Genomic DNA, 24,669 nt, shown 5'->3' on the forward strand with positions numbered 1-24,669 from the left:
AAAACACCGATTCGATGGACAACCTGAAGAACCGAAAATTTGATTTCTGATTAATTTCACACATGGGTAAAGTTTTATATCCAGACTTTCTGGTTGTCATCAGTGTTCTTGTTTCCTCCGGTTCAGAACTAAATAAAACCCTCTCCTCTGGAGTTACCATGTAAGTTGACTCTTTAACAACCACATAAACGCCAGTGACACACGTGTATGTGGGGTAGTGAGGTCGGACTCATTCCATCCATCGCTCCATCCATCCATCCATCGCTCCATCCATCCATCCATCCATCGCTCCATCCATCCATCCATCGCTCCATCCATCCATCCATCCATCGCTCCATCCATCCATCCATCGCTCCATCCATCCATCCATCCATCGCTCCATCCATCCATCCATCGCTCCATCCATCCACCTGTGCTACTTATGGTCGCAGGGATCTGCTGGGGCCTTTACATGTAACATCTGCAACATATGACTTGGCTTCTCTTAGTGCTGAATGGTCATTTTGAGTCTAAGTGGATCAGCTGCCTCAGAACACGGTCCTTTTAAATCACAGAACATTAGGCAAGGCAAGGTGAGACTGCACGTTTACATTAAAACATAAATAAATATGGTTTAAAATTTAAACAAAAATAAGAAAGAAATAAGAACAATAGATAAACTTCTATGTTCCAGACATGTGGAACATAGAAGCTGAACGCAGCTTCTCCATGTCTGGTTCTGACTCTGGGAACCGATAAACTGGATCCAGATGACCTGAGGGGTCTGAAGGTTCATACTGGGTCAGGAGGTCCCTGATGTGTTCTGGTCCTGGACCGTTCAGAGCTTCATAGACCAGCATCAGAACTTTAAAGTCTATCCTCTGAAGGACAGGCAGCTGGACTGATGTGGTCCTCTTCTTCGGTCTTAGGGAGGACTGGTCTGAGGACTGGTCTATCCCGGATGCCTCTGAGTCCAGAGATGCTGACACACCTGTGAATTTGACTTTCAGTTTGTAACTGGTGCAGTCTCATGTGGATGAATAAATCTGAAACAACGATGTTGGTGCGCTGACTTGCTTCCTGTTTCCCTTCAAAGCATCACATGACCAACACTAAGATGCGTCTTAACAATAGTGCAAATCGCAATGTGGACAGCAACTTCTGTTGACGTTGTTATAAGTTGCATTAACCGCCTGCATGTGAAGAATGAATGTGATTATGACCCGTTCAGACCTTGTTTAGACCTCTGTTTACAAGTGGCTAATGCCGGACGGATTCAAATCCCTCAGGAGGCCGCGCTTGAAGGCGGTCGGGGACCAGTTCATTATAAACTAACATCATCAGCGTAGGCGATGACTCGTCTGATTTTACGATTTTGCTCGTGAATGACAACAATAAAGTTCTGTAAGTGGTTTCTTTGTGTTTAAGGAGGATTCGGTGTTGTAAGCACACACGCTGAGCACCGGCCACTTGTGACTGGATGGGTCAGGACGTGTGTTAACGTGAGGTCCAAATGGGACCATAAGAGCAGTCTGCAGGGGGGGGGTTCCTTCTTGTGATCCCCGTGGACACAAATGTGATACACTTACAGTGGTCTACTGGGGATGGAGGTGTTTGTGACGTGCATCAAGGATCACTTAAGCTCTCTCAGTACAGTCTGCATAAATAACAGAAGCAGAAGCTGCAGCAGACTAGCCAGCTCAGTTAAAGACACCCACCTATACAGGTGAGCTAGAAGAGAAACACAGGTCAGAAGCTTATCACGCTCTGTCCTCGTACTCTCATTGTCCTTTTGTTCTGGTACAGTATGCGTCGGTCCTGCTGTCTCTTTCCCTCCGTCCATCTGCTCTGCTGAGTCGTGCAATCATGACGAGGGTCCATACATCACCTCTCCTCCTCTCCTGGGACGGTGCCGTGGAGGAGGGGTGGAGAGACCGGACCGGCTTCCTCTCCCCCCCTCTCCGTTTTACACGTGCAGAGCTCCACCAGCTGTTGGCAGCCACTCCAGATTGTTTTCCCTGCACCTATTTGTAGCACCCCGACCAGTGGCGAGGGCCTGTCTCCCCCGTTCATGCCTGTGGGAGCGTGCGCACGCCAGCCGGAAGAACTTTTTTAGCTGCATTTACAGCAGATGTGAGACCTACACTTAGTTTAATGTTATTTCCATTTTCTGCCCTCGCCGAGAGTCTCAAAAGTCAGAGAGGGAGGAAGAGCCGGGGGAGAGCGTGACCGATGAAGGGATGGGTGTCACTGCCGAACAAGCAGGGGGAGAGACGAACGGAGCGAAATGAAGAGAATTTAGAGGAAGACACAGTAATGCACAGAATGTGGGAGGGAGGGCCGCAGACGGAGCGATGAGGAGAATGCAATAATGTGATAAAGCAGCTGAGGAATGGAGGTTTTTCTACACTCCGACGCTTTTAGTCCCATTTCTACTTTTTACGGCAGATTTCATCATATTACCAAAGGCCATTTTGGCTCTATTGTGGATAATAGGCTGCTGTGGAATTATTGGAGATGCTGACTTAGATAATGGTCACTCTCTGTCTGCAGCGGTATCTCTCCGTCTCCCCGGCTTTTGAGGGGGAGAAAAGCAGAGGAAATAAATGAGGAGGAGGAGAGATTAATGGCATACAAAGATGGGCAGAGTTGGGGGCGATGAAGATAGCGGAAGCCGGCCGGAAGACGGCTTAATGTGTGAGACAAAAGGAGGCGAGGATGGGCTGCGCTCCGAGGACCCGGCGCTGCTGCCTGCTCAGGCTGATTGGTGAATGTTGGCCTCTAAAACAATAAGTGCACTGGATAATTTGATTTATCCCTCATTATATCGTCCCTCCAGAGTGTGTAAACCACCGGAGCGCCATCTTAAAAAACCTGTTTCTGGTGCACACAATACCTGAGGTTCTGTGTAAAAAGCAGCTAATTTGATCAGTGCAGAATGTATTCAGCAGCTGTTTTGGGCATTAATTACTAAATGGAAGGCAGGGCCGCTGCACCTGCCCGGCGTACCTGCTGCACGAGGGAGCAGCGCTGAAAACATGCCACACGTGGCCCGGTTCTTGGGCTTCATCCTTGTGGAGGACCTTGTGGAGACCACCGGGGCCAAAACTGGTGGGAGGAGCTTGTGGAGAACCCCACCAGGACTGGTTCGGTACTCGGTACATCTGCCACGTCTGCCGGCCGTGCACCGGATCTCGGGATTTTCTCGATCACAAAAGATCCATCTGATGCTTCTCAGACCCCTGAAAAAGAGGAGGATCCATTCGGAGGAGCCTCTGCAGCTTATGCTGAGCCTTCATGGCGCTGTTGGTCTTCACGCCAGCCTTCAAAGGACGGAGCCTCTGAACTGGGACACAGATTAAGTAGACAAAGAACCGCTTAGTGGCGGAGTGTAAAAATGATTAATTGCAGCGCAGCCGTCGCCTGGGCTTCCTCTGTGTGCCTCTTTGTTCGTGCTTCCGATTCAAGCGGCTCTTCATCTAATCAACGCCGGACCGACACGCGGCGTCATCGCCGAGGGGGCAGAGCTGTGGGAGCCTCTGAAATGTACTGGTCTTCTGCATTAATATGCTATAAAATCTGATCTGAGCTTCATCAAGGGCACAATAACATCCAACCGGAGGAGCTGTAGCTGATAACTGTCCTTCTAAGGCCATCTTGTTTTTATATTATCCATAATTAGCTCATTATTTTTCGCATTATCCTGCAGGACAGTCTGGTAAACATGGGAAAACGTACACCTTGATGAAGGTCGGTGGCCCAGTGGCCCAGACCCATGTCATGGTGCTCCCTAGAGGTGGGTGCAATTCATCGATGAGTCGATGCATCGCGATGCGTCACGTGACGATTTGGAATCGATTAATTAAAAAAAATTTTAAAAAAGATTTTTTTTTTTAAGTTATCCTATCCAGATTCCAGACTGAATAAGCTGCTGCATCATTTAATTTTCAAGAATGCACATTTCTTACTGTTCACTTGAAATATGGCAGATATGTTTACACTAAATAAATTTGATGGAAGTACATATCTTGTTTACTTGAATTAATGAACTCATTAAATCCAGGGCTTGACCGTTTTCAGTGTTTTCCACCAATAGAGGGCGCTCTCATGCAAGTGCAGCTTTCCCTGGTCAAAGTTAAGTAAGTCAAAGAGCAAATGTTTACATAGTCATAAAATACATTATTTTGTGTCTTTGAAAAATACATGTCAAATGTTCAAAAAACCTTGTTATTTACTTAATGAGTGTTGTTAGAGGAACTGAGTTAATTGATTGGCTATTTATTTACAAATGTAGCCACAGATGAAGACAAAATCAATCTTGTATGGAAAAAAAAAAGCATTAAAAATCACAATAATCGAAGAATCGTGGCACCAATAATCGAATCGAATCGACAATCGTTATAATCGAAGAATCGAAGCTCCAATAATCGAAATTGAATCAAATCGTGAATTGTTTGCACACCCCTAGTGCTCCCTCCACCCTACTTCCTGGTGCTCCGGTGATGATAAGCTGCCCCATTTCTGCTCCGTACATAATGCTGAGTACTCTTCCTTTAAAAATGGGGGACAAAAACATCCACAGCACATGTTCCCAGAAGCGTCCTGGGTCACCAATCTGCTGTTTGACAAACTTCAACCAAGCAGCAGTATTGTTTGTTTTTATTTGGAGAGCGTTTTCTTCTTCTGAGCTGGTCTGGGATGGACCGTCCTGCCGGTGCAATGATTCACATGCGTGGTAGGCTGTTACTCAGATTCTGGGTTCTTCCAGTGGTGTCGTCTTGATTCAGCTTCCAGGATTGTGGCGTTGACGTCTCCGTTTCTCGACGGTTCACCGACCATCTGCTGATGGACGCCTGAGCGCTTTCAGATGACTTCCCGCCCTCGTGCGGATCAGCCGCCCTTGATTGTACCTCCTCGGAGAGCTGGGTCGCATCATGAGCAGCACACTTTTATGTTTGAGTGTCTTGTAGCAATCAAAGCAAGTTTAAACCACATCTCCAGACCACTGCAGGTGGCCCAACTACTGACTCCAATTAGCTCGCGTTGACGTAATCACGCGCCGGGTTCTTTCCTGCAGCCCTGGAGTCTGTGATCAGCGTCTTCAAAACAGAAACGAGGAGATACAATCATCTAACGCACAATACATCTGTCTAAGATAGGGCTGGGCGATATATCGAGATTTTTATATATATCGATATATTTTCAAAAGCGATATGGTACGAGACAATATCGTTTATATCGATTATTTAAAAAAAAAAAAAAAAAAATTTTTTTTTTTTTTATGATTTTGATATAGCTTATTTTGTGACAAATTGAATGTTTTATTTGAGATTTGCACAAATGTTTTGTTATTTGCACAACTGTCAACCTCAGTGGAAAAGTCTGCCTGTTACTGTCTACATTGTATTAATTTTACAGTGTATTTTAATTTAATTTTTATGCAGGAAAGGGATATTTGTTTTATTTTATTCAAGAAGCATTTTTATTCTATATATGCAGGCAGTTTATTTTTATTTCATTTGTTTTATACATTTTGATATTGTGCAGACCTCTGTTAATAAAGGTTTGACATTTGGCACGAGGCTTTGACTTAAAACTGACTGTTTTTTTAAGGGTTTGCCTCAGAAAAAAATGAAGCTAACAGAGATGCTATGCTAATAATGCTTTGAGGGAAACCCCAATTAAGGCACAGAAAAAATATCGAGATATATATCGAGTATCGTCATTCAGCTAGAAAATATCGAGATATGACTTTTGGTCCATATCGCCCAGCCCTAGTCTAAGATGAGGATGAAAACTGAATCAGTTTATGGGTTAATGCAGAAAAGCAGCCGTTTTTCTTGCTACTGTAGCAGCAAGTCACCTCAGTGAGCGCCTCCAACTAAATCTGTCATTTACAAGTCATTTACAGACGCTAGCTGCGGCAGAGACGTGCACAGCCGAGGATGCTTGTGAGGTACAGGACAACAGCTACGGAGGAGTACATCCCTAGAAGGACGGAAGGAGAGGTGGGGGTGGTTAGATGGATGGAGAGACGATGAAGAGGATGGAAGCTGAAGTCTGGGAGGAGGGGGCAGGAAGGAGGAGGAGAGAGCGCCTAGAGAAACAGGAAGAGAGAGATGGAGAAACAGAGGTGGAATGACAGGGATGGAGGAGAGGAAAGGGTGGACCTATTAGCCTGAGACTACGGCAGAGTGAAAAGAGAGGGAGAGAGGAAAAGAGTGATAGCCTTACAGCTGCACCTAATGGCTTCTCTGGAGAGAGGAGGAGAGAGGGATGGAGGGAGGGAGCGGAGAGCAGGAGACGGCATAATGAGGGGGCTATGACACAGGCACAGATATATTCAGAGGTGGATGGAGGGAGAGACAAAGAGAGGTGGAGGTTATACGGCCCCACAGTGAAGATGGGGGGAGGAGGGGTGCGGGGTGACGGCCGCTGAGGCACACGTTAAAAAAGCAGGAATAAAGATGGATGAGCGAGGATGAAGAAAAACAAATGTGAAATGGAAAAAAAAAAACCCAGAATAAAAAGCAGGAGTGAGGCCGGCGAAGAGGGGGAACAAAAAACAAGGGGGGGTGAGGAGAAGATGGATGGAGCCGACGAGTGAATAGAGAACATGGGAGGAAGGGCGACATGGGGTTGGAGGAGTGAAAGTGGAAAAGCAATCAGGTGAGGAAGAGATTGAGAGCGGAGCACGGGGAGGGTGGTGCGACTGCAAAGTAGGAAATTGAAGAGGAGGTTGGCGGATGGATAAAAGGGCAGTTTTGTGTAATAACGAGAGAGGGAAGGAGAGAAGGAGGGAGGTGAACAGAGAGGGGAGGATGGACCGGTGTGTGCAGCGTATCTTCACCTCCGTTAACAACCGTGTAATAGCGCTGATCACAGCTGTGAATAATTTACAGCCTCCAGTTGGGAACCCTCCCCGGGAGCGGGCTGAGCGCTCTGCACGGCCATCAGATTGGCCTACGTGCACCCGCGGGTGCTCGCACACCTCACACGGCCGGAGCCGCTTGCATTTGATGCACACGTTGAGGTAGTAAAAGATGTGAAATGAAAGAGACAAAGGAGGTGGAGAGAGGGAGGAGAGCAGCGGTCCACCTGCTGCTGCTCGGAGCTGCTGAGATGTTCCCCCATCAGATCAGACTAGAAAACACATCCGTCTCTCTCTCTCCCTTCAACCCTCGTCCATGAGAACGCTCACATTTCCATCGTCACACGCAGCCTCCCTGTCGGCCGCCTGCCTGTTGTGTCTTTAAGGTCTCCATGGCGACTGTTTCCAGGGTGATTCAGCGAGGCATCTGGTCCCTCTCAGGGTGGTGCTCGTCTGCTCGCCTCACTCGGTCCCTGGCCACCAGTCAGCTCGTCCCTGCTCCACCCGCCGTCCTCGGCCTCCCACTTGTGGAGAGACGAGTCGGAGGCTGGCGTTGAGGTTATGAAATCTTTATAAACATTCACCATACCATTTATTAAAAAAAGAAAAGAACAAGTAAAGACAAACTTGTGCTTGAGAGCGTTTGTTTGGGTATCTGAGATGACGACTCGGATATTACACAATCCCTTTAATCAGCCCTTCAGATTAGCGGCGTCCTGTGACATCACAGACCCACGTCAATGTCAAAATACCTTATGAGGCTTTATTTCATCCAGATTTTCATTTCCATTTTCATCATACCAGTAGGGCTGTTCGATTTTTCCCAAAAATAAAATCTCGATTTTCTTTTTTCTCTCAAAATCCGATTTTCGATTACGATTATTTTGTGAATTGACAAAAGGCAAAGAAATGATTTCAAATATGCTGTTTTTTTATTGAACATTTGCCCCATTGGGCTTTAAGTGCAAACTTTGCTCTTATTAAACCAAAAATTAATGAATAAAGTGCAAAACTCTGTAAAATAAATTGAAAAAAAGTTTTAAAAAATATAATAAAATATAAAGTTTTATCTCTGAAAAAAAAAATCAGCAAATCAGCACTTGCAAACATACAGTAAGTTATATTTCCAATTAAATAAAACAAGACATTTTCTAATTAAACTAAACTGGGTCTTTGCATGCTAAATAATAATCAACCCATGAAGGAGGTAGAGGTGTGTAATGTCAGTCATTACATTTGATATTCACATTTGCAAGTTTTTTGCAAGGAACACGAGCCGGTCTACGGCATCTGGCTTGAGGGATGTCCAGTGGCATGTTACAACGGCCCCTCCTACACTAAAGAGCCTCTCCCATGGGGCACTTGTCGCAGGTATTGAGAGGTATTTCTATCAATCATTAATATGGTATCAATCATTAATATGTGTGCAGACAAGGTAAAAAAATAAATAAATAAATAAAAAAAAAAAAGTGAAAAATCGATTTTACGATTTTCACGTTTTAACATCGTTCTAATTACATAATCGCGATTAATCGATTAATCGAACAGCCCTACATACCAGCATCCAGCTGCATTTCTTCTTCCTCAGATGTAGGTTGCACAGGGATGTAACGCCGGTTTCAATAGATGCAAACGTCACTGAGGAGATGGGCGGTGTCAAATCGAGTAGCTGACTCCACCCCCTAAAACCGGTTGCTATAAACAGAGCTGTTGAGCTTTTATGCTGTATGCATGTGGTGTTTTGATAAAAGTTAATCTCATGAGGACCTCAGGTGGCCGTGTCCTTTGTCTTATATTAGATAAAGCTGGATGTACCGAGAGCCCACCTCCAGTCTTAAAGCCCCGTCACCATCTCCGTGGGGGTTACAGCCCAAAGTGATCACAACCTAAAAGCCAACCTAAAAGAGCGTGAGCGTGAAGTCATCAAAGTGGAACTACAAAGAGCGTTCAAGGCATGATGCAAGTCCACATCCGGCCTGTCAAACAAACAGAAAAACGTTCACTCCTGAACGGCCCCAAAACGAGCTTTTCAAACACCTCAGTCTTGTTGTTATTAAAAAAGATGTGCAGCATAAAGTAGTTTCTACTCTACTGTCTGCACTCCAGGCCAAACGCCGCATCGCAAGTCACATGACAACAGTCGGTACTGTCGTTGGCTAATGCTACTGTCGGTAGGGCGTCATGTTTCCATGGCAACCAGCCTAAGGGGGAAGAGCTGAAAAGCGTGGCCACTCGACAACCGTGCATTGGTTTTGTTTGCACGGCTGGAGGCGAGCGACACCGGCGGCAGCTTGATCCTCCCAGACTGGCACCGCCTCCCCGGCCAGGTGAGCAGCTAGGCCACGCCCACTGTCCTCTTCACGGAGCACAAACAAACAAACCAGAGTTTGGGATCGTCTCCCACCACCCCCACCCCCAAAACCAGAGCTCTCGTGTCGCTGTAACCGTAGAATTATATTCAGAAAGACCACCTGAGCAGATGGAGTGATACCGTGAAAGGATGCCACGGTTTTAACTTTTTCATGAGAAAGGTTTCCCTTCTTCTTGGGGGTTTGACGGCCAGCAGCCTGCGAGAGCAGCTACAACAACCACTCCACTCTCAGGAGGCCATCACATCCATCTTTTATATCCGGTCCATGCCGTTGCCATTACAAATGTATAATCTTCTATGTTTAGGTTGTCGCTTGGACGCTCTGTTTCTGGACTGCAAGTCCGGCTTAAGTTAGCCCCCCTCCCCCCGTCTTCCAGCACGGCTGCAGCTGATCAATGACATTAATTCTTCTGGCACAAAGTAATAAAAGGCGTTTGCAGCCTGTCACGGAATCGTTGCTACTTTCTCCGCATTCATTAGAACTCTGATCCTCAACTGAGTCACGGGGATAAACAAACACAAACACTTGTACTACATTTGTCTTGTCTTCATTGAAGGCAGCGCTGGTGGTCATGGTAACGGAGCCCAGAGGATGATTACTGCGCTGAGCGCTAAACTCAAACATTTAAAGTTTGCTGATATGAACTGTTGCCTGCAAAAAGAAGAGACACAGTCCAGAGTAGATGATCGGCATGGGGGGGAAACGGGGTGCAGAGTCATCTCAAAGGGTAGTGTCATCCCGGGGATGGAGGGAGCGTCATGGTCAGGGCTCATGTCACTAATCCTCCGGCATAACGTGGTCATCACCAGCTGAAGCTTAGTAGAAGTCGAGTGATGCAGGAGGACAGTGACGGCCGGGGATCTGAAGCGCCTCGCGTTCGTTCAGACTTGGGTGAAGATATGATCACAGTTTATGGCGAATTAACAGTTATTTGCACAAGCTTCCCCTCATGTCTACTGTCGTGCACGCGTCTGCCGTCGGTGCCGGTTGAAAGTGGAGCGCGGATCAGCGGGAGCTCTGCTCTGGAAGTCGTAGCTTACAGAATTTCATGCTACATGACTGCAAACGAGCGTGAAGTGACATCCCAGGCTGCACGCTGTCTGTGGGTGGCGTCCTGTGTCTGCTAAGAAATCACTTTGTTCAGCGCGGCGCCTGCAAACGGCGCCGGTGCTGCAGGGATCCATTACGTTAAACTGATCCGCTCCTGCATGCCCACATGTGCCGCGCAGCGTCCCGGTGTGGCACCGCGCCGGCTCGGCCTGCGCTGCCAGGAGGATCCGGCTCCGTTCGGTGGTGCTTGTTGTTGTTTTATAAAGTCGTGCTTTCGCTCTGACGTGACGTGTGAGCAGCACGCAGGTTGGGAAGTTTCAGAAATAGGCCAGTTAGGGTTTAGAGCTGAGAGATGTTGGAGATTAAACAGACCTCTGTGGGGAGCAGGACTCGTCTGCAGCAGTTTAAATATAACTGTCCTCCGGGAGAGACGTGTGTGTGCGTGTGTGTGTGTGTGTGTGTGTGTGTGTGTGTGTGTGTGTGTGTGTGTGTGTGTAGGGGTGGGTTCAGGTGGGCTGGGTGGATCTTTGAGGGAAGTCCACCTCAGTTTGAGGACAAAGGAAGTTCCTGTTATGTAAACAATGACATTTTAAGATGAAGTTTTGCCTCCAGGTTGGTTCTGGGGCAGGTTTTCAGGAAATGAAGCAGTACACAAAAGCACAACTGTGTGTGTGTGTGTGTGTGTGTAAGAGGTGCACGTCATTCTGATGTCTTCCTTACCTCTGGCAACGCAGGGATGGTTCTGGGCCTGGCCCACCATCTGCTCGGGGTTAGCGTGTTTGCATGTTTTCATGTGTGCTTGTGACTTCATAAATCATCCAGCAGGTGCTGCGTAACGTGTGTTCTAACCGTGCGCTCCTGTAAGCTGCAGTTGTTTTTTTTAATTTCAGTTCTCTTCTTCATTTATTAAGTCCTCCACTCCACATCCTCACGTCATTTAGTAAAAGCACACCCAGGAAGCTGTCCTCGTCTCCCCGGTGACTGTCCACACGTTTACAAACGTCCCAGTAAAGGTTACCGTATACTTCCATCCATCCCTTATCTATTTCTTTATTTTTGTTTATTTAAAAGGATCCCCATTAGCTGACGCCAAAACGAACAAATCAAACATACAATCTCAATTCATAAAGTACATTTAAAAAAAATAAAAATAAAATTACAAATAAGAAATAAAGAAAAATATCATACAAATCATATATAATTTGATGTATTGACCTCACTCAATCAGATACGCTATATGATGTTAAGGTGATGACAACAAATACGTTTTTAGTCTTCGTTTGACGTCATGAATCTCACCTGAAAGGGTTTTCCAATATGCAACTGATCTATAAAGTACTGTCATCTGCATAGAGTCAGACTTAGGTAAAGGGAACATAATCTCACCATTATTCGCCCCTCGAGGGTTATATGAATGAATATTTGAATAATAAGTTATATTATTATAGAGAAATGTAGGAGTCTGAGTGTTAATAATTCTATGTAAATATGTAAGTACATTAGTAGATATCCTATCCTCAACCCTCAGCCAGGAGAGACGTTCATGCATTTCTGCAACACTTGTTCTTGCAGTCTTGTTTTGAGCCACTTGTAGTTTTTTTTAGAAGACTGTTGGATGCAGCCGACCAAACAACTGAACAGTAATCTAAATAACACAAAACCAATGAACTAACAACTTGACGAAAGTCTAGATCTGCTTCATCAGGATCAGGGTGGAGGCGGAGCCTGTCCCAGCTGTCATCACGCGGGAGGCGGGACTTTATCCCGACAGGTCGCCCGTCCAAACAAGGAGCCGTATAGACGGACAGACCTCCGTGTGAACCTTTACCGGCAGCCGAGTCGACTGAAACCCGGGTTCTCCACCTGCAGACATGAGAACCATGTGCAGCAGTAGCGGTTCCACGTCTCTGTTGCTGCATGTGCAGAGTTGACGAGCGTCTGCGTTCCTCTGTGGTTCGGTTTCCATCGGGGATCCTCTTGGCAGAGTCAAGCTACGTGATGCAGATCTACTTCCTGTTTCACACCTGTTATTGGTCTGTTTTTCAGGGAGGGGGCGGTCGTAACTATGGCGATGCTCTGGCTTACAGGCTGATATCTGTCAGCGGTTTAGCTTGCTGCTTGAAGGTTTCTGGTTCAGACCTCGACTCTGGCCTGACTGTGAGGAGTTGGGTGGGTTTTTCCCCTCGTCTCCCAGAGCCGCGGGGGTGAGATAGATGCTGGGTGGTCTCTGACGGCGCCGTGACAGACGTGTCACCTCTGAGTTTATGACAGCTGACCCAAACTCCACCCCCAGAGCTTCTGAATAGGTTAATTTTAAACAGTGTTGTGTGTTATTAAATGTAGGTGAAGCACGCGTCTTCATGTCTTACAACATCATGATCATTGATCCGCGCTTTTAGCATTCGCACATGCTTCGGTACCGCCTCTCTACGGCCAGTTTGCTGGACAAGCACATTTCTGCCCCTCAGACGTCACCAGAGCGGGTCAGAGAGCCTGAAGGACGTGGAAGGCATCGCTGTGACCTTCAGCTGGCCTCTGTCACTGGGGGCGGGGCTTCCAACATGCCCCCGCCCCGCCGCTGATCTCCATGCAGATCTGAGATGCACTTCCTGCTCGCTGCCTCGCTGCAGCGGAAGACTCTGCCAGAGTCCCCCCATCCATCCATCCATCCATCCCTCACTCTGCAGCTCATCTCTCCTCCTCCTCCTCCCTCCCTCCCTCACAAGTGGGTGACAGATGTAAGCCCCTCTGGAGAGCAGACACCCAGCGCTGTGCTGCCAGCCGCCGTGGCTCCTACAGGCTGTGTGCATGTGCGTGTTTCTGTTTACAGACACTGCGAGGCATCGCGTACTGCTGTTTTTGTGTTTGTTTTTCCAGTGTGGGTGCCTGCGTTTATCCGTAATGGAAAGTAAAACCTTTAATCTCACTGCTGCGTGATAGATCTCAGCTGCAGCGCATACAAACACACGACTGTTTCTGTGTACGCTACGCCTAGAAACACAAACTCACACAGATAACGCAGACGTGCAGTCACGGCAAGAGATTTACTTACATACACTTTCTTGTTCATTATTTGTTTAGAAAATGTTAGAATAATGACGTTTATTGTCATGATAGTGAAGTCAGACTAATGGTAACCTAGGAAAATTCGTCACAGTGATGTTTTGGCATTTGAATTTAAAGACGCCGGCTAGAACCGGGAGCAGAGCATCTGTATCCGCGGTTAAACACGTTCTGTACAGACATTAACTGAACAATCACTGAAAGCCTCTGCTCCAAAAGCCCTGTGAAAATGCTAGATTACAGTTTGCAGCTTCACTTGGGAACAGAGATCTTCACTTTTAGTCCCGCTCTCTAAAATTGAACTGTTTGATCATAATGATCATCGCTATGATTGGAGGAAAAAGGGGGGAAGTTTGCAGGCGTTGAACCGTCGTCCCAGCGCCATGATGGACTGGTGCCCTTCGCATTTATTGAAAGAACATCTCAAGGTGGCAGCCAGAAAGCTGCTGGGTCTTCTGAATGGACAGTTTCCCAACTACTACCCTTCGAATTAGCTGCAAACCCTCTTCAGGAAGGTAGAAATAAAGAAGAGACCAAATATTTCTGGATTAAAAAGGTGAACCAGACGCAGCTCCTGCAGTCCAAGACACAGAAGCTTGAGGAGGACTACACATGTTTAAATCAGTCTAAAGGCAGTTCTAACAAACATTTAAGCTGCGTAAACTACTGACTTTAAATAAAGTAATAAAATAAAGCTTCTGAAAAAAACATCTGGCCTGTAACAGGAAACGGTGCCTCGGCTTTAAAGTTTGTCTTTTTCTAAACTTACATGTAAACTACTATATGACACTGTATATTTGTGCTGCACAATGTATGTACGGCCTCACACACACACACACACACACACACACACACACACACACACACACACACACACACACACACACACACACACTTCCGCTCACTTCAAGTGTAATGTAATCACCTGGGCGCTCCATGCCTCCTAACCTAATAAAGCTGACAGGCTCCAACACACACACACATGCACACACACTCACACACAAACAAACACTCACATCCTCCAGAGTGACCTGTAATACGTTCAGCTCTCCTTTCATTTCATCCTTCCTTCCTGTTGTCTTTCCTCCGACTGATCACCGGTGTACAGAAGCTCCTGCAGCTGTTTGCAGATGCTGCACGGCTCCGGCTGGAGTCGGTCCGGCTGCAGTCGGTCCGGCGTGTCCACCAGCTGGACGGACAGTGACAATGTGCTTCAAGACGATATCAGACCACATTCCTAAACTGGGAGAGAATGACGATTGTCTGCTGAACAGAGAGAGTAGTGTGTGAGAGGGATTTGTTTGGGTCGGCCCAACGCTGCGAAGGGTGTCCAAGCGCGGCGGCCATGACCACTCCTCGGAGCGCCATCTGCTCCTCGCCGCGCCAACTGTTGCCAGACTACCTGCCTCTCCTCTCCTCCCGTGCACGGCTCATCACCTCCTGGCTTTCTCCCGATTTCTCTCCCGAAACGAGGCCGACACTCGAATCCTCCGCCTCAGTCTCATTCTGCTCTCCCGTCTCCGTCCTCTGCTCGCTCGAGCGTCTTCCCCTTCCCTTCAGCTGGTTTAATTTGCTCCTTCCCTCTGAAGAGGGTTCCTGCTTCCCATTCACTGAGCTTCATTGGCTTGTCATTCAATCCCCCAGTACATCAGCGGCGCTTCAGCGGAGTAGCGTTACCGCAGGAATAACACCGTTCAGTCTCTCCTTGGTCCCTTCCTGGCCTTTCTCTCCTTTGTGAGTGTAGCCGCCATAAAGTCGGGGTTTCTTCGCCCCGACCTGGGGGAGGGCGGTCCAGCAGGTTGGCGAGAGGCGTCCCTCTCTACGTCCACGGGGCTCTGGAAAATGTTCCTCCTCCTAGAGCACCTTCCGTCGTGAACTGTACCTTCCTGTGTCGTAAGTCGCTCTGGATCAAAGCGAGCGGCGAGTCGAGCCCCCGGTCAGAGTCGATTACCCGTCGATTACAGAACCGACAGCAGCTACAGAAGAGGCACTTTGGTGCACGACAGTAACAAAGGTTGCGTTTCCCTGCAGCCATGCACTCATTAGGCCTTTGTTGAAAAAATCGATTTCACGATTCTAAATCGATTCTCATATTTATTCCTAAAAATCGATTCGTATGTCTAAAGATCAATTTTTTTAATTTTTTTTTTCATAATTACATTACAACTTTTGGTATTTTTTTGTTTATGCCCAAAAAATGAATGTTTTGTTTGACACAAGAATAACTGGTGCCATGTTTTTGCCTTTAAATATGTTTAAAGGTATGAAAACATTAAAGTGTTCAGTTATAATTGCATAAATTGTCTATATTTCATTACTTTATATACTGTCTTGGGGTTACATTTGCATGAAATGCTAAAAACCAAATTCTCAAAAATTTAAAACCGAAATAGTACAAAAATGGGAAAAATTCAAACTGAATGTGGGGGAAAAATAAAACTGATTTCATACGTCTCTGTTTCCTCCCTGGATCTGTTTGGTAATTCTGCCACAAGATGTTTCTGAAAGCAGTTCTATCAGCATTCTGGGAGCTGATTGGTCCTTACAGCATCATTAGCTGCCAATACTTGCTGTTGAATCTCAATATAATACTACTATCTATTTAATATGTTGCATAACTACACAGTCATATAATTCATGCAACAGCTCAAAAAACAGTTTTAATAACACTAACCCAATGAAATCTTGATAATCGATTCTGAATCTTAAGAATGGGAATCGATTCTTGACATTTGAGTCGATCCCCAGCCCTAGTGCTCATGTGTAGTCCATGCACCATAACAAGACCAGCACGGGTCGCTGGTCCGGTCACCGGTTCACCGTTGCTGCTCTACGTCTCCGTGCAGGTTTTAGATGAGCGGTTCAGTTCTTCCGGTCTTGTTTTGTGATGGTTCCAGCCCGGGGGGGCGGGGGGGGTTCAGAGGGTCCGTCACCGAGCTTGAGGAACAGAACCTGCTCAGATCCAGAGGTGGAAACATTGCTGTGACGGTGTTATGATTACAGCGGCGCTGCAGGTGCACGCTGTTTGTTGTCCTTTGAAGGATCAGATGTGAAATTACAAAGACACAAGAACCAAGAACGGGACTTTTCTGTCTTAATTGTCTTTATTTGACGCGTGTTTCTGTGTTGAAGGTATCATTTCTTCAGCCAGCTGCAGCTCACAAACACACACTCTGTCCATCTTCCAGACTTTTCCTTTCCTTTTTCTTCTTTTATCCATCTATCTTCTGTTCCTTTGCAATTGTGTGGACATGACTCAGGCCCCCTCTCTCTCTCTCTCTCTCTCTGCAGAAGCATAAACCAAAGAAAGAGAGGAGAAAAGGGTTTGATGGGGAGAGGGAGGGGAGTGTTTAGAAAAGAAGGGAAGAAAAGACTAAGACGAGTGGGGGAGAGGGAGAGATCGTAGATCAGAACCGTCATGATTGAGCCATCTGCTGAGAGGAGTCCAGTGACACACACACACACACACACACACACACATGCGTGAACCTGCAGACCGCCACTGCCACCCTTTGGCCGTGTCCTCACACTCCACCTCGTCCTCTCCTGCTCTGCCCGACTCCCCGGCTGCCGTGCGGGCAGCAGGCGAGCGAGCGAGCGGCGCTGAGACACGTATCCGCGAGCATCGATCAGTCTGGTCTGGCTGTCTGCTGACTCTGAGCCGGTCCTGAGCGGCCCACTCTGCGTGCTCCGCGGGGTGTTGTTACGCTCTAATATACGAGGTTTACCTCCACCCGGCTCCTCTCTAAGAGGAGCAGAGCCTCGCCGCGGATTACCAGGCTTTGGCTCTTTGAAAACATATCGAGCATGTTGCCGTGTGAGAGAATCTGGCGTCCCTGTGATTTGATGCTGTAATCCAGCGCTCGCTGTTCGGGTCTTCCCTGCAGTTAAATGTGATTTGTTGTACACTCTGAGCTCCTCTTTGTGCATTTTTATACGAGGCAAACACCATCATTTCCACTGCTGGTGGGCCCGGATGACGCCGACCCTCGTTCAGCTGCCTAACCTTTAACAGATCCATAAACTCTCCGCTCCCATTGGCCAGAGAAGGCCATTTCATCCTATTAGAGATTAGCATATGGCTGAGTGGAGAGGGAAGTGCTCTTTATATGCTAATAGGGAGGTTATGTGGGGGGGGGGCAGACCAGGGGCCCGATGGGAGGACCTGCTGCATCTTCAGCCGGCCCCGTCTTCCTCTAGTGCTGACTGAGGAACGCCGTCGCTGAATAATCTACTTTCATTCTGCACTGATTTGGTTTTGTGGCATTCGGTGGCAGTAACAATGAATTTCTATATTTGAGCTTTAATCCCTGTATCTACGTTGTTGCTGGGAAAGGTATACATGTGTGCTCTTTTTGCTGAAGACAGGAGCTGACTCTACGGCTCCCCGTCGTCAGAGCTCGTGTTGTTTCTTTTACCTGAGCATATAGAGGCTTTATGAGATTTCAACCAGCCGAGGAGATGCAGAGATAACCACGGGGTTCCTGCACGTAGACGGCACGCCGTTCCTGCGCAGATACGCCCGGCATTAGGGTTTGGGCAGAATAGCTCCGTATCAATTCAGTGGGTGTTTGTGTTGTTTCAAATGAGATAGAAAATCCAACAACACAGGTGTAATCTGATGTAATCTGTTTCCCCTGTGGAGCTTCCACCCCAACACCTCCTACTCTGTATTCCTGGTATTTGTCAGCACCGAGGTGAGCTGCACACTCATCAGGACTGAGTTTACCAGCTTTGTCCGTATATTAAGGCAAGGCAAGTTTATTTGTATAGCACAATTCAACACAAGGTAATTCAAAGTGCTTTACATCAACATTAAAGCGGCAAGACACAATTAAACAGTAAATAACAAATAAAATAAAATGATAAAAGAGGTAAAATAATAAAAAGCACAAGTTGTTAAAAAGTAAGGGCAGTAGATCCATCAGGTTCATCTCATTCTTACAATGGCAAGAATTACGTTTCTGTATGGTCAAAACGTACAAAGACCGGGTCAAATACAGTATTACAAAGTAATCTGTGCCGATTTGTGTGGTGAATCAGACCAATTTGACAATTCTACATCACAATGCCTATTAAAAGAAATCCTGCTGAACGGTGCCCCTAAGGGTGAAAAGTCCTCGGCGTGCCTGGCCGGTGCAGCCTAACCGTGAGCTGAGCATGTGCAGTAACGTCCTCTTTACAAGCACGTACAACCAAACTCAAAACCCAAAAGTTGCTAAAGGGGGTTTTATCAGTGGGGAACCTTCAGGGCCTTCTACGCCTTCAGAGAAGGCCTAAACAAAATAAGAAATAATAATAAATGTAATAATAATAATGATAATAAAGTATTCAATAAAAAAATGTATTTCTATCTCATTTAATTTAATACAATGTCTTTAACAGATTTTCTCATCTATGTTCAAAAATTAAGTTTACTGTCAAGTTCATGTCCTGAAAACCTGTTCCCCATCAGAATCCTCTGTCTCTATTAAGGGCTGGTTAGCTGCTCATTCATTGGTTAGGAATCACGGTTTGATTTCAAGTGGGCGGGAATAAAACAAAAGATCATAGGCCTTCATGAAGTCCCAACATCAAATCTCTGCAAAGCGGTGAGAGAGGTTGAGAGACGGAGTTAAATGGCGGAAGACGAGAGTGACAATTCATTTATACGTTTGCTTTTTTCCGCGCTGGTTTCTTTTCTCTGTGATGAGGTGAAGGCCCAGTGGTAGTGCTCACGGTTCGCCACTGGGTTTAATTGATTTTAATCTGCAAAGGGTGCAGCTTACTTCGAACCATCACCCCGGTGGTGGCGTTTAGAGGGGGGAGCATCATGATGTGGGCGGTCTTTGCTGCCTCGGGGGCTGTTGCCATCTTCATCAGCGTATCCCCAAGGACGGTGTAAGGCTGGCTGTCTGGCAGCTGAGGTTTTAGAGAATCCGGGGGATTTAGGACAATGATCCTAAACATGGAATTAAACCCTCAACTTCAGAAAAAGAAAATCCTCCTTTCAGTGCGGCCCAGCCGGAGCGCAGACCTTAACCCCTCATGGGGCTTTCCCACTCGTACCTGCCCGACTCTGCTCTGTTTGAAGGGTTTTGATCGTGTGTTTTTAGCTCACGTGTGTCGCGTTTGTCCGTTACTGCCACTCAGATCACATCTTAACCCCGGAAACATGATTGACATGACCCCTCAAGAGTCCGTCTGACCCCCCTCTTCTCCTTCTGTGCAGGAACAAGGTGTGGTGGGAATGTCCCGGCCTCCTGGCGCCATCCCACCTCCCCACCCTGCCGGGGGTGTCGCCTCGGGGGTGGGGCCCAACCAGGGCTCGGGTCCACCTCCCGGCTACATGGGCAACCAGCAGCAGGCGGCCATGATGAAGCAGATGATGGCGATGGAGCAGGAGAAGAGGGTGCAGATGCACATGATGGAGCAGCAGAAGCAGCAGCTCTTGAGAGAGCAGAGGCAGCAGCAGCAGCAGCAGCTGATGGCAGAACAGGTGGGTTCGTGCTCGGCTCCGTTTGCACACGGCGTTAAGCTGGTGTCATTGTGCTGATTAAAAAAGCAGGAAGGTCTGCGTGATTCATCTGTTGTGCATTAAATTATAATGAGAGTACGTGAGCCGTGTTTGTTCACACATCAATGTATGTCTGTCTGCGTCTGCGGCTCGGAGAAGAGCAGCTAATCCTCTTCCTTACTGTTGTCTGGTTGCATGTTTAATTACCCACAAACAGCCCCCTCTGCAGCATTTCCTTTTCATCTCTGTAATATGTGTGTGTTTTGGCACATGCAGTCGGGAGTGATGATGTTATGCTTCCTTTCCATTCCTCTGTCTGCGAGGGAATCGCGTGTTAAGGGCGCTGAACTCTGAAGTCCCCGCCCACAGCGTTGCTTTTAACCCAATGTGCAAACACGCAGATGTAAATATAGATGACTGACTAGACGACTCCAAACACTGTTATTAATAACAGAGAAGATTTATCAATAACACGAATAAATCAGGAAATAGCTGAACAGCTAAATCAGCGTCAACAGTAGTGGTTGGTGTTTGCGTTCCCGGCTGTGACCACAGTCTGGTGCTACGGAGCAACAGTGAAGGAAGCACTGACCCTCATGACCAGCAAATGACTTTACTGGACTGCTTTAGTGCATCTCCTTAACCTCTCGCTGCAAACTAATGAAACTCCTGCTTGGAAAGTGGCTTTTGCTTTCTCTTTCTTCTCGGGAGGAAATAAAGCTGATTTTGATATAAATACAATTATAATTATATCAAAGTTTTTGAATCCCCTCTAAGTGAATAACTGAAAGAGTATTTCTGGGCAAAGAATATCTTATAATCTCAATCTGGCTTTAAGAAAGGACACAGTACGACTAAAGCAACGTTAAAAGTATTAAAGGGTGTTGTATCATTGTTAGATTGTGCAGCACTTTTTATTGATCTTTGGCCCAGTCGATCACAGCACCAGTGGAGCTAAGGGTGTTCCTCAGGGATCGATTCTGGGACCACTTATGTTCTTTTATTCACCGACAATCTCGATCCACAAGTGTGTTCAATTTTATTTTTATGCATATAACATTGTAATTTCCTGCACTTCCTCTGCGCCTGACAGACCTTTAATCAGCTCCAACAACCTTTTTAATGATGTTCAACAAACCTCGTGTGCTTTGAAACTCGCCCAACACTAGAGACATCTTATAAATTCAAATTAGTAAAAAGTGTTAAGTGTTAGAATAAAATTATTCAAACACTTAACTTTACAGTTGACTGGAAAGAGTCACTATGAGACATCCAGTTATGTAGCTCAGTGGCGACGGAGCAGCGGTGGCTAACCAGCAGGGCCGTCTTCGCTTTATTGTGATGCTGTTTGTGTAGGACGGCGTCATTGCTTTTGCCGCACCTGTTACTCCAACATCTGCCTGAATCCAGCAGAACCAACATCTGTTCTGACGGTGTGAAACATCTGCCGTACCTTGCCCGTCTCTGCTGGATCAAGCATCTGCTCCAACTGGCCCAAATGGCAGGCTAATCCTAACAGCAGCAACATCTGTCTCCTTTGTGCCAAACATCTGTTCTACTAGCTGTTCCCGAGCTCCGCTCACTTCTGCTTTACCGTCCTCCACAGCTGCAAACATCTGTCTAACCTCCACCACACCAAAATCTGCCTCAAGGAGTTCTGACCGTCAGGAAAAACAGGGATTAATTATAATAATTTGAGCTTTTGTTTGGAGACGGCCTGAACCCGGTTCATGAGTTCCTCTCATGCTTCACGTGTTGTCCGTATGTTTGCCACACCGTCAAAGAAGTTGGACCAGAACAGCTTTTTACCACTTTTGTTTCCATTTCTTCTGACAAAACCTAAAAGTGTTGGGGTGTTGAGTGATGAAGAAAGTCCGTTGTTGTTTTGTCCCATTCTTTCTGCAAACACATCTTAAGCTGTTACTTATAACAGTCCCGGTGGTCCGGCCGGTCTTTGCTCCGGAGCACACGCCATCCATTTCTAAGAAGAAAAGTTTGAAGCGGTATTTGTAAATGTAGCTTCTTATAGTAGTGCCCGGCAGATGTTTTTCTGTCCATGTCCATGTGTCCAGCACTGCAGACGGAGACATGTCTCTCCTACACACAAACCTCTTCCGATCTTTCAGTGAGGAAGATTGTTTTGAAACATTTCAAACATGCTCTGCTCATCATTGCTCCTCTATTTGTATTTATTTATTTGACAGGGACAATGCAGTCAAACATGGATACAAGCTTGCATCTGATGTGATGCATGCAGAGTTTATAGCTAGTGCTAATTCTCAACTCCAGTCCCCAGTTGGGCTCTTCCACAACATTGCAGTACAATATAACATTAAAAAGACCATACAATTCAAAAATACAATAATGCAATATTGCATTTACATGATATAAAACCTTCCCTCACTCACTCTCCCACACAAATATACACACTATTTACAGATGAGTACAGTTTAGATTTTTCTTTAACCAGGTTTTAGTTTTGGTGATGAACATGTTAACCTCCTAAACTACGCTCAACCTAGGGCTGTGCGATTAATCGATTTTAAATCCAAATCGGATTTATTAATCAAGACGATGTTAAAAAAAGGAAAATCGGAAAATCGATTTTTTACTTTGTTTGGTCAAGAAAATTGTAAATGTTGTCACTTTACTAAACTCAAGGAGGATTTACAGTATCTTTCAGTTGCACTTCATTCCCAATAGGGAAATTTGTTTATTTTTCTATCAAAATAAAGATAAAATATTTGAAACAATTTATTCCATTTTCTTTTGTAGTTTTACCAAAAAAATGGAAATCGAAAATCAGGTTTACAGCAAAAAAAAATCGGGATTTTATTTTTGTCCAAAATCGCCCAGCCCTAGCTCAACCCATCGCCTACTTCCTGGCACTTCCTGTGCCAGCTGCTCTGGGACATATTTGAGGCCTCGTGTGCACAAACGGGTGTTTATGAGATTGATTTGACGAGAAAAAACCTGAAACATCCTGAATAGAAGTCAAAGGGAACGCAGGAATGATCTGCAGTTCATGCACGTTTGACATTTGAACTTAATTACTCAGATAGTTGCCCCCTTAACAAGACTGAACTACCACTGCCTTATCCTGACGCCTGTTGATGTTTAAACTGTTGTGCGTTGATAAGTCATTTGCATCCCAACCCTGGTCAGTAATCCAGTTGCAACAGCAGAATGTAATGCTTTGTGTCTGTCCATCTTCAGCTCCAGCAGCAGCACCTCCCCAGACAGATGGGCCAGAATCAGAGGAACCCGTACCCACAAGTCAGCCAGTACCAAGGTGAGACGCACAAACACGGGCTCTCCTGTCTTCGTTGTACAAAAACACGTGCTCATTTGCATCAGGGTGAACGCTGCACGTGGAAGAGGTCCGGGGTCTTTGTACCTGGACCACAGTTCACAGATTTGTATGCAAACGTCCCTCCGAGGCCAAACCTCGTCCCCTCTCTCCGTCTTCAGCCTCTTTCTCCTCGCTTCTCCCTCACTCTCTCTGCGAAAAAAGAAAAGAATATTCCTGCTCTGCCTGTTACCACGGCAACTTGTCTGTCCTGGATCCCCCAGAGTTCCGGCGAAGTCAGTGAGATGGATGAGAGGAGGGAAGCGGGAGAGGAAGGAGTGGTGGATGGTCCGGAAGGTAGAAGGTGATGCTGGGAATAAAGGAAGAGGGAGATGAGTGGGTGAGAGGACGATGAAGAAAGACCAGGAAGGGAGGAGGGGAGTCCAGTCAAATGCCATTTATAGCCATCGACCTGTCTGCGATTCAAGATCATGTAGAAACGAGGAAAAGCCTTTAGTGTAAAACTAGAAGAAGAAGAAGAAGGAAAAAAGTGCCCCCTTTAAAACAGACTGGTTTTTGTCTGAACCTGCCAATAAAACCTGATCTGATCTTGATCAAACTCACAATAGTGCTCAAACGCACCCGTAACCTCCCTAATTGTGAGGAAGAGAGAAGTGGATCTCTTCCAGGGTCTCTGGATGGGAGCTGCTCCACGTTCACCAGGAGCTGTGGACCATTCCTCTTCCTAGAATCGCTTCAACATATTAAACGCCCATATCAAATAACGGCCAGGAGGGCTGGGCGATATGGACCAAAAGTCATATCTCGATATTTTCTAGCTGAATGGCGATACTCGATATATATCTCGATATTTTTTCTGTGCCTTAATTGGGGTTTCCCCCAAAGCATTATAGCATAGCATCTCTGTTAGCTTCTCTGTTAGCATCTGTGTTAGCTTCATTTTTTTCTGAGGCAAACTCTTAAAAAAACAGTCAGTTTTAATACAAAGCCTCGTGCCAAATGTCACACAGGTTCCTTTATTAACAGAGGTCTGCACAATATCAAAATGTATAAAACAAATGAAATAAAAATAAACTGCCTGCATATAGAGAATAAAAATGCTTCTTGAATAAAATAAAACAAATATCCCTTTCCTGCATAACAATTAAATTAAAATACACTGTGCAATTAATACAATGTAGACAGTAACAGGCAGACTTTTCCACTGAGGTTGACAGTTGTGCAAATAACAAAACATTTGTGCAAATCTCAAATAAAACATTCAAGTCAATTTGTCACAAAATAAGCTATATCAAAATCATTAAAAAAAAATGTAATGTTTTTTTTTTTTTTTTTTTTTTTTAAATCGATATAAATGATATTGTCTCGTACCATATCGTGTTTGAAAATATATCGATATATATTAAAATCTCGATATATCGCCCAGCCCTAGGCCAGGTCAAACATTGTGTTGTAAATATAGCCTACCTAAACATAAACAAATAACCTTAAACCAATTGAAAAGTGTGTGACTATGGGCCAATCCCAA

The 24,669-nt window shown here is 46.0% G+C and overlaps 1 protein-coding gene across 1 annotated transcript in view; it reads left to right on the forward strand.

The window, feature by feature from the left end:
• The window catches only part of maml3 (mastermind-like transcriptional coactivator 3), a 126,642-nt gene that overhangs the window by 97,012 nt on the left and 4,961 nt on the right, over positions 1–24,669 (forward strand). The window contains exons 4-5 of the mRNA XM_061724567.1: positions 19,547–19,813; positions 23,048–23,123. Of these exons, the coding sequence (XP_061580551.1) occupies positions 19,547–19,813; positions 23,048–23,123 (343 nt within the window). The remainder of the gene's footprint in view (positions 1–19,546; positions 19,814–23,047; positions 23,124–24,669) is intronic.

The sequence above is a fragment of the Cololabis saira genome, chromosome 1, assembly GCF_033807715.1.
Source record: "Cololabis saira isolate AMF1-May2022 chromosome 1, fColSai1.1, whole genome shotgun sequence".
NCBI lineage: Eukaryota > Metazoa > Chordata > Actinopteri > Beloniformes > Belonidae > Cololabis > Cololabis saira.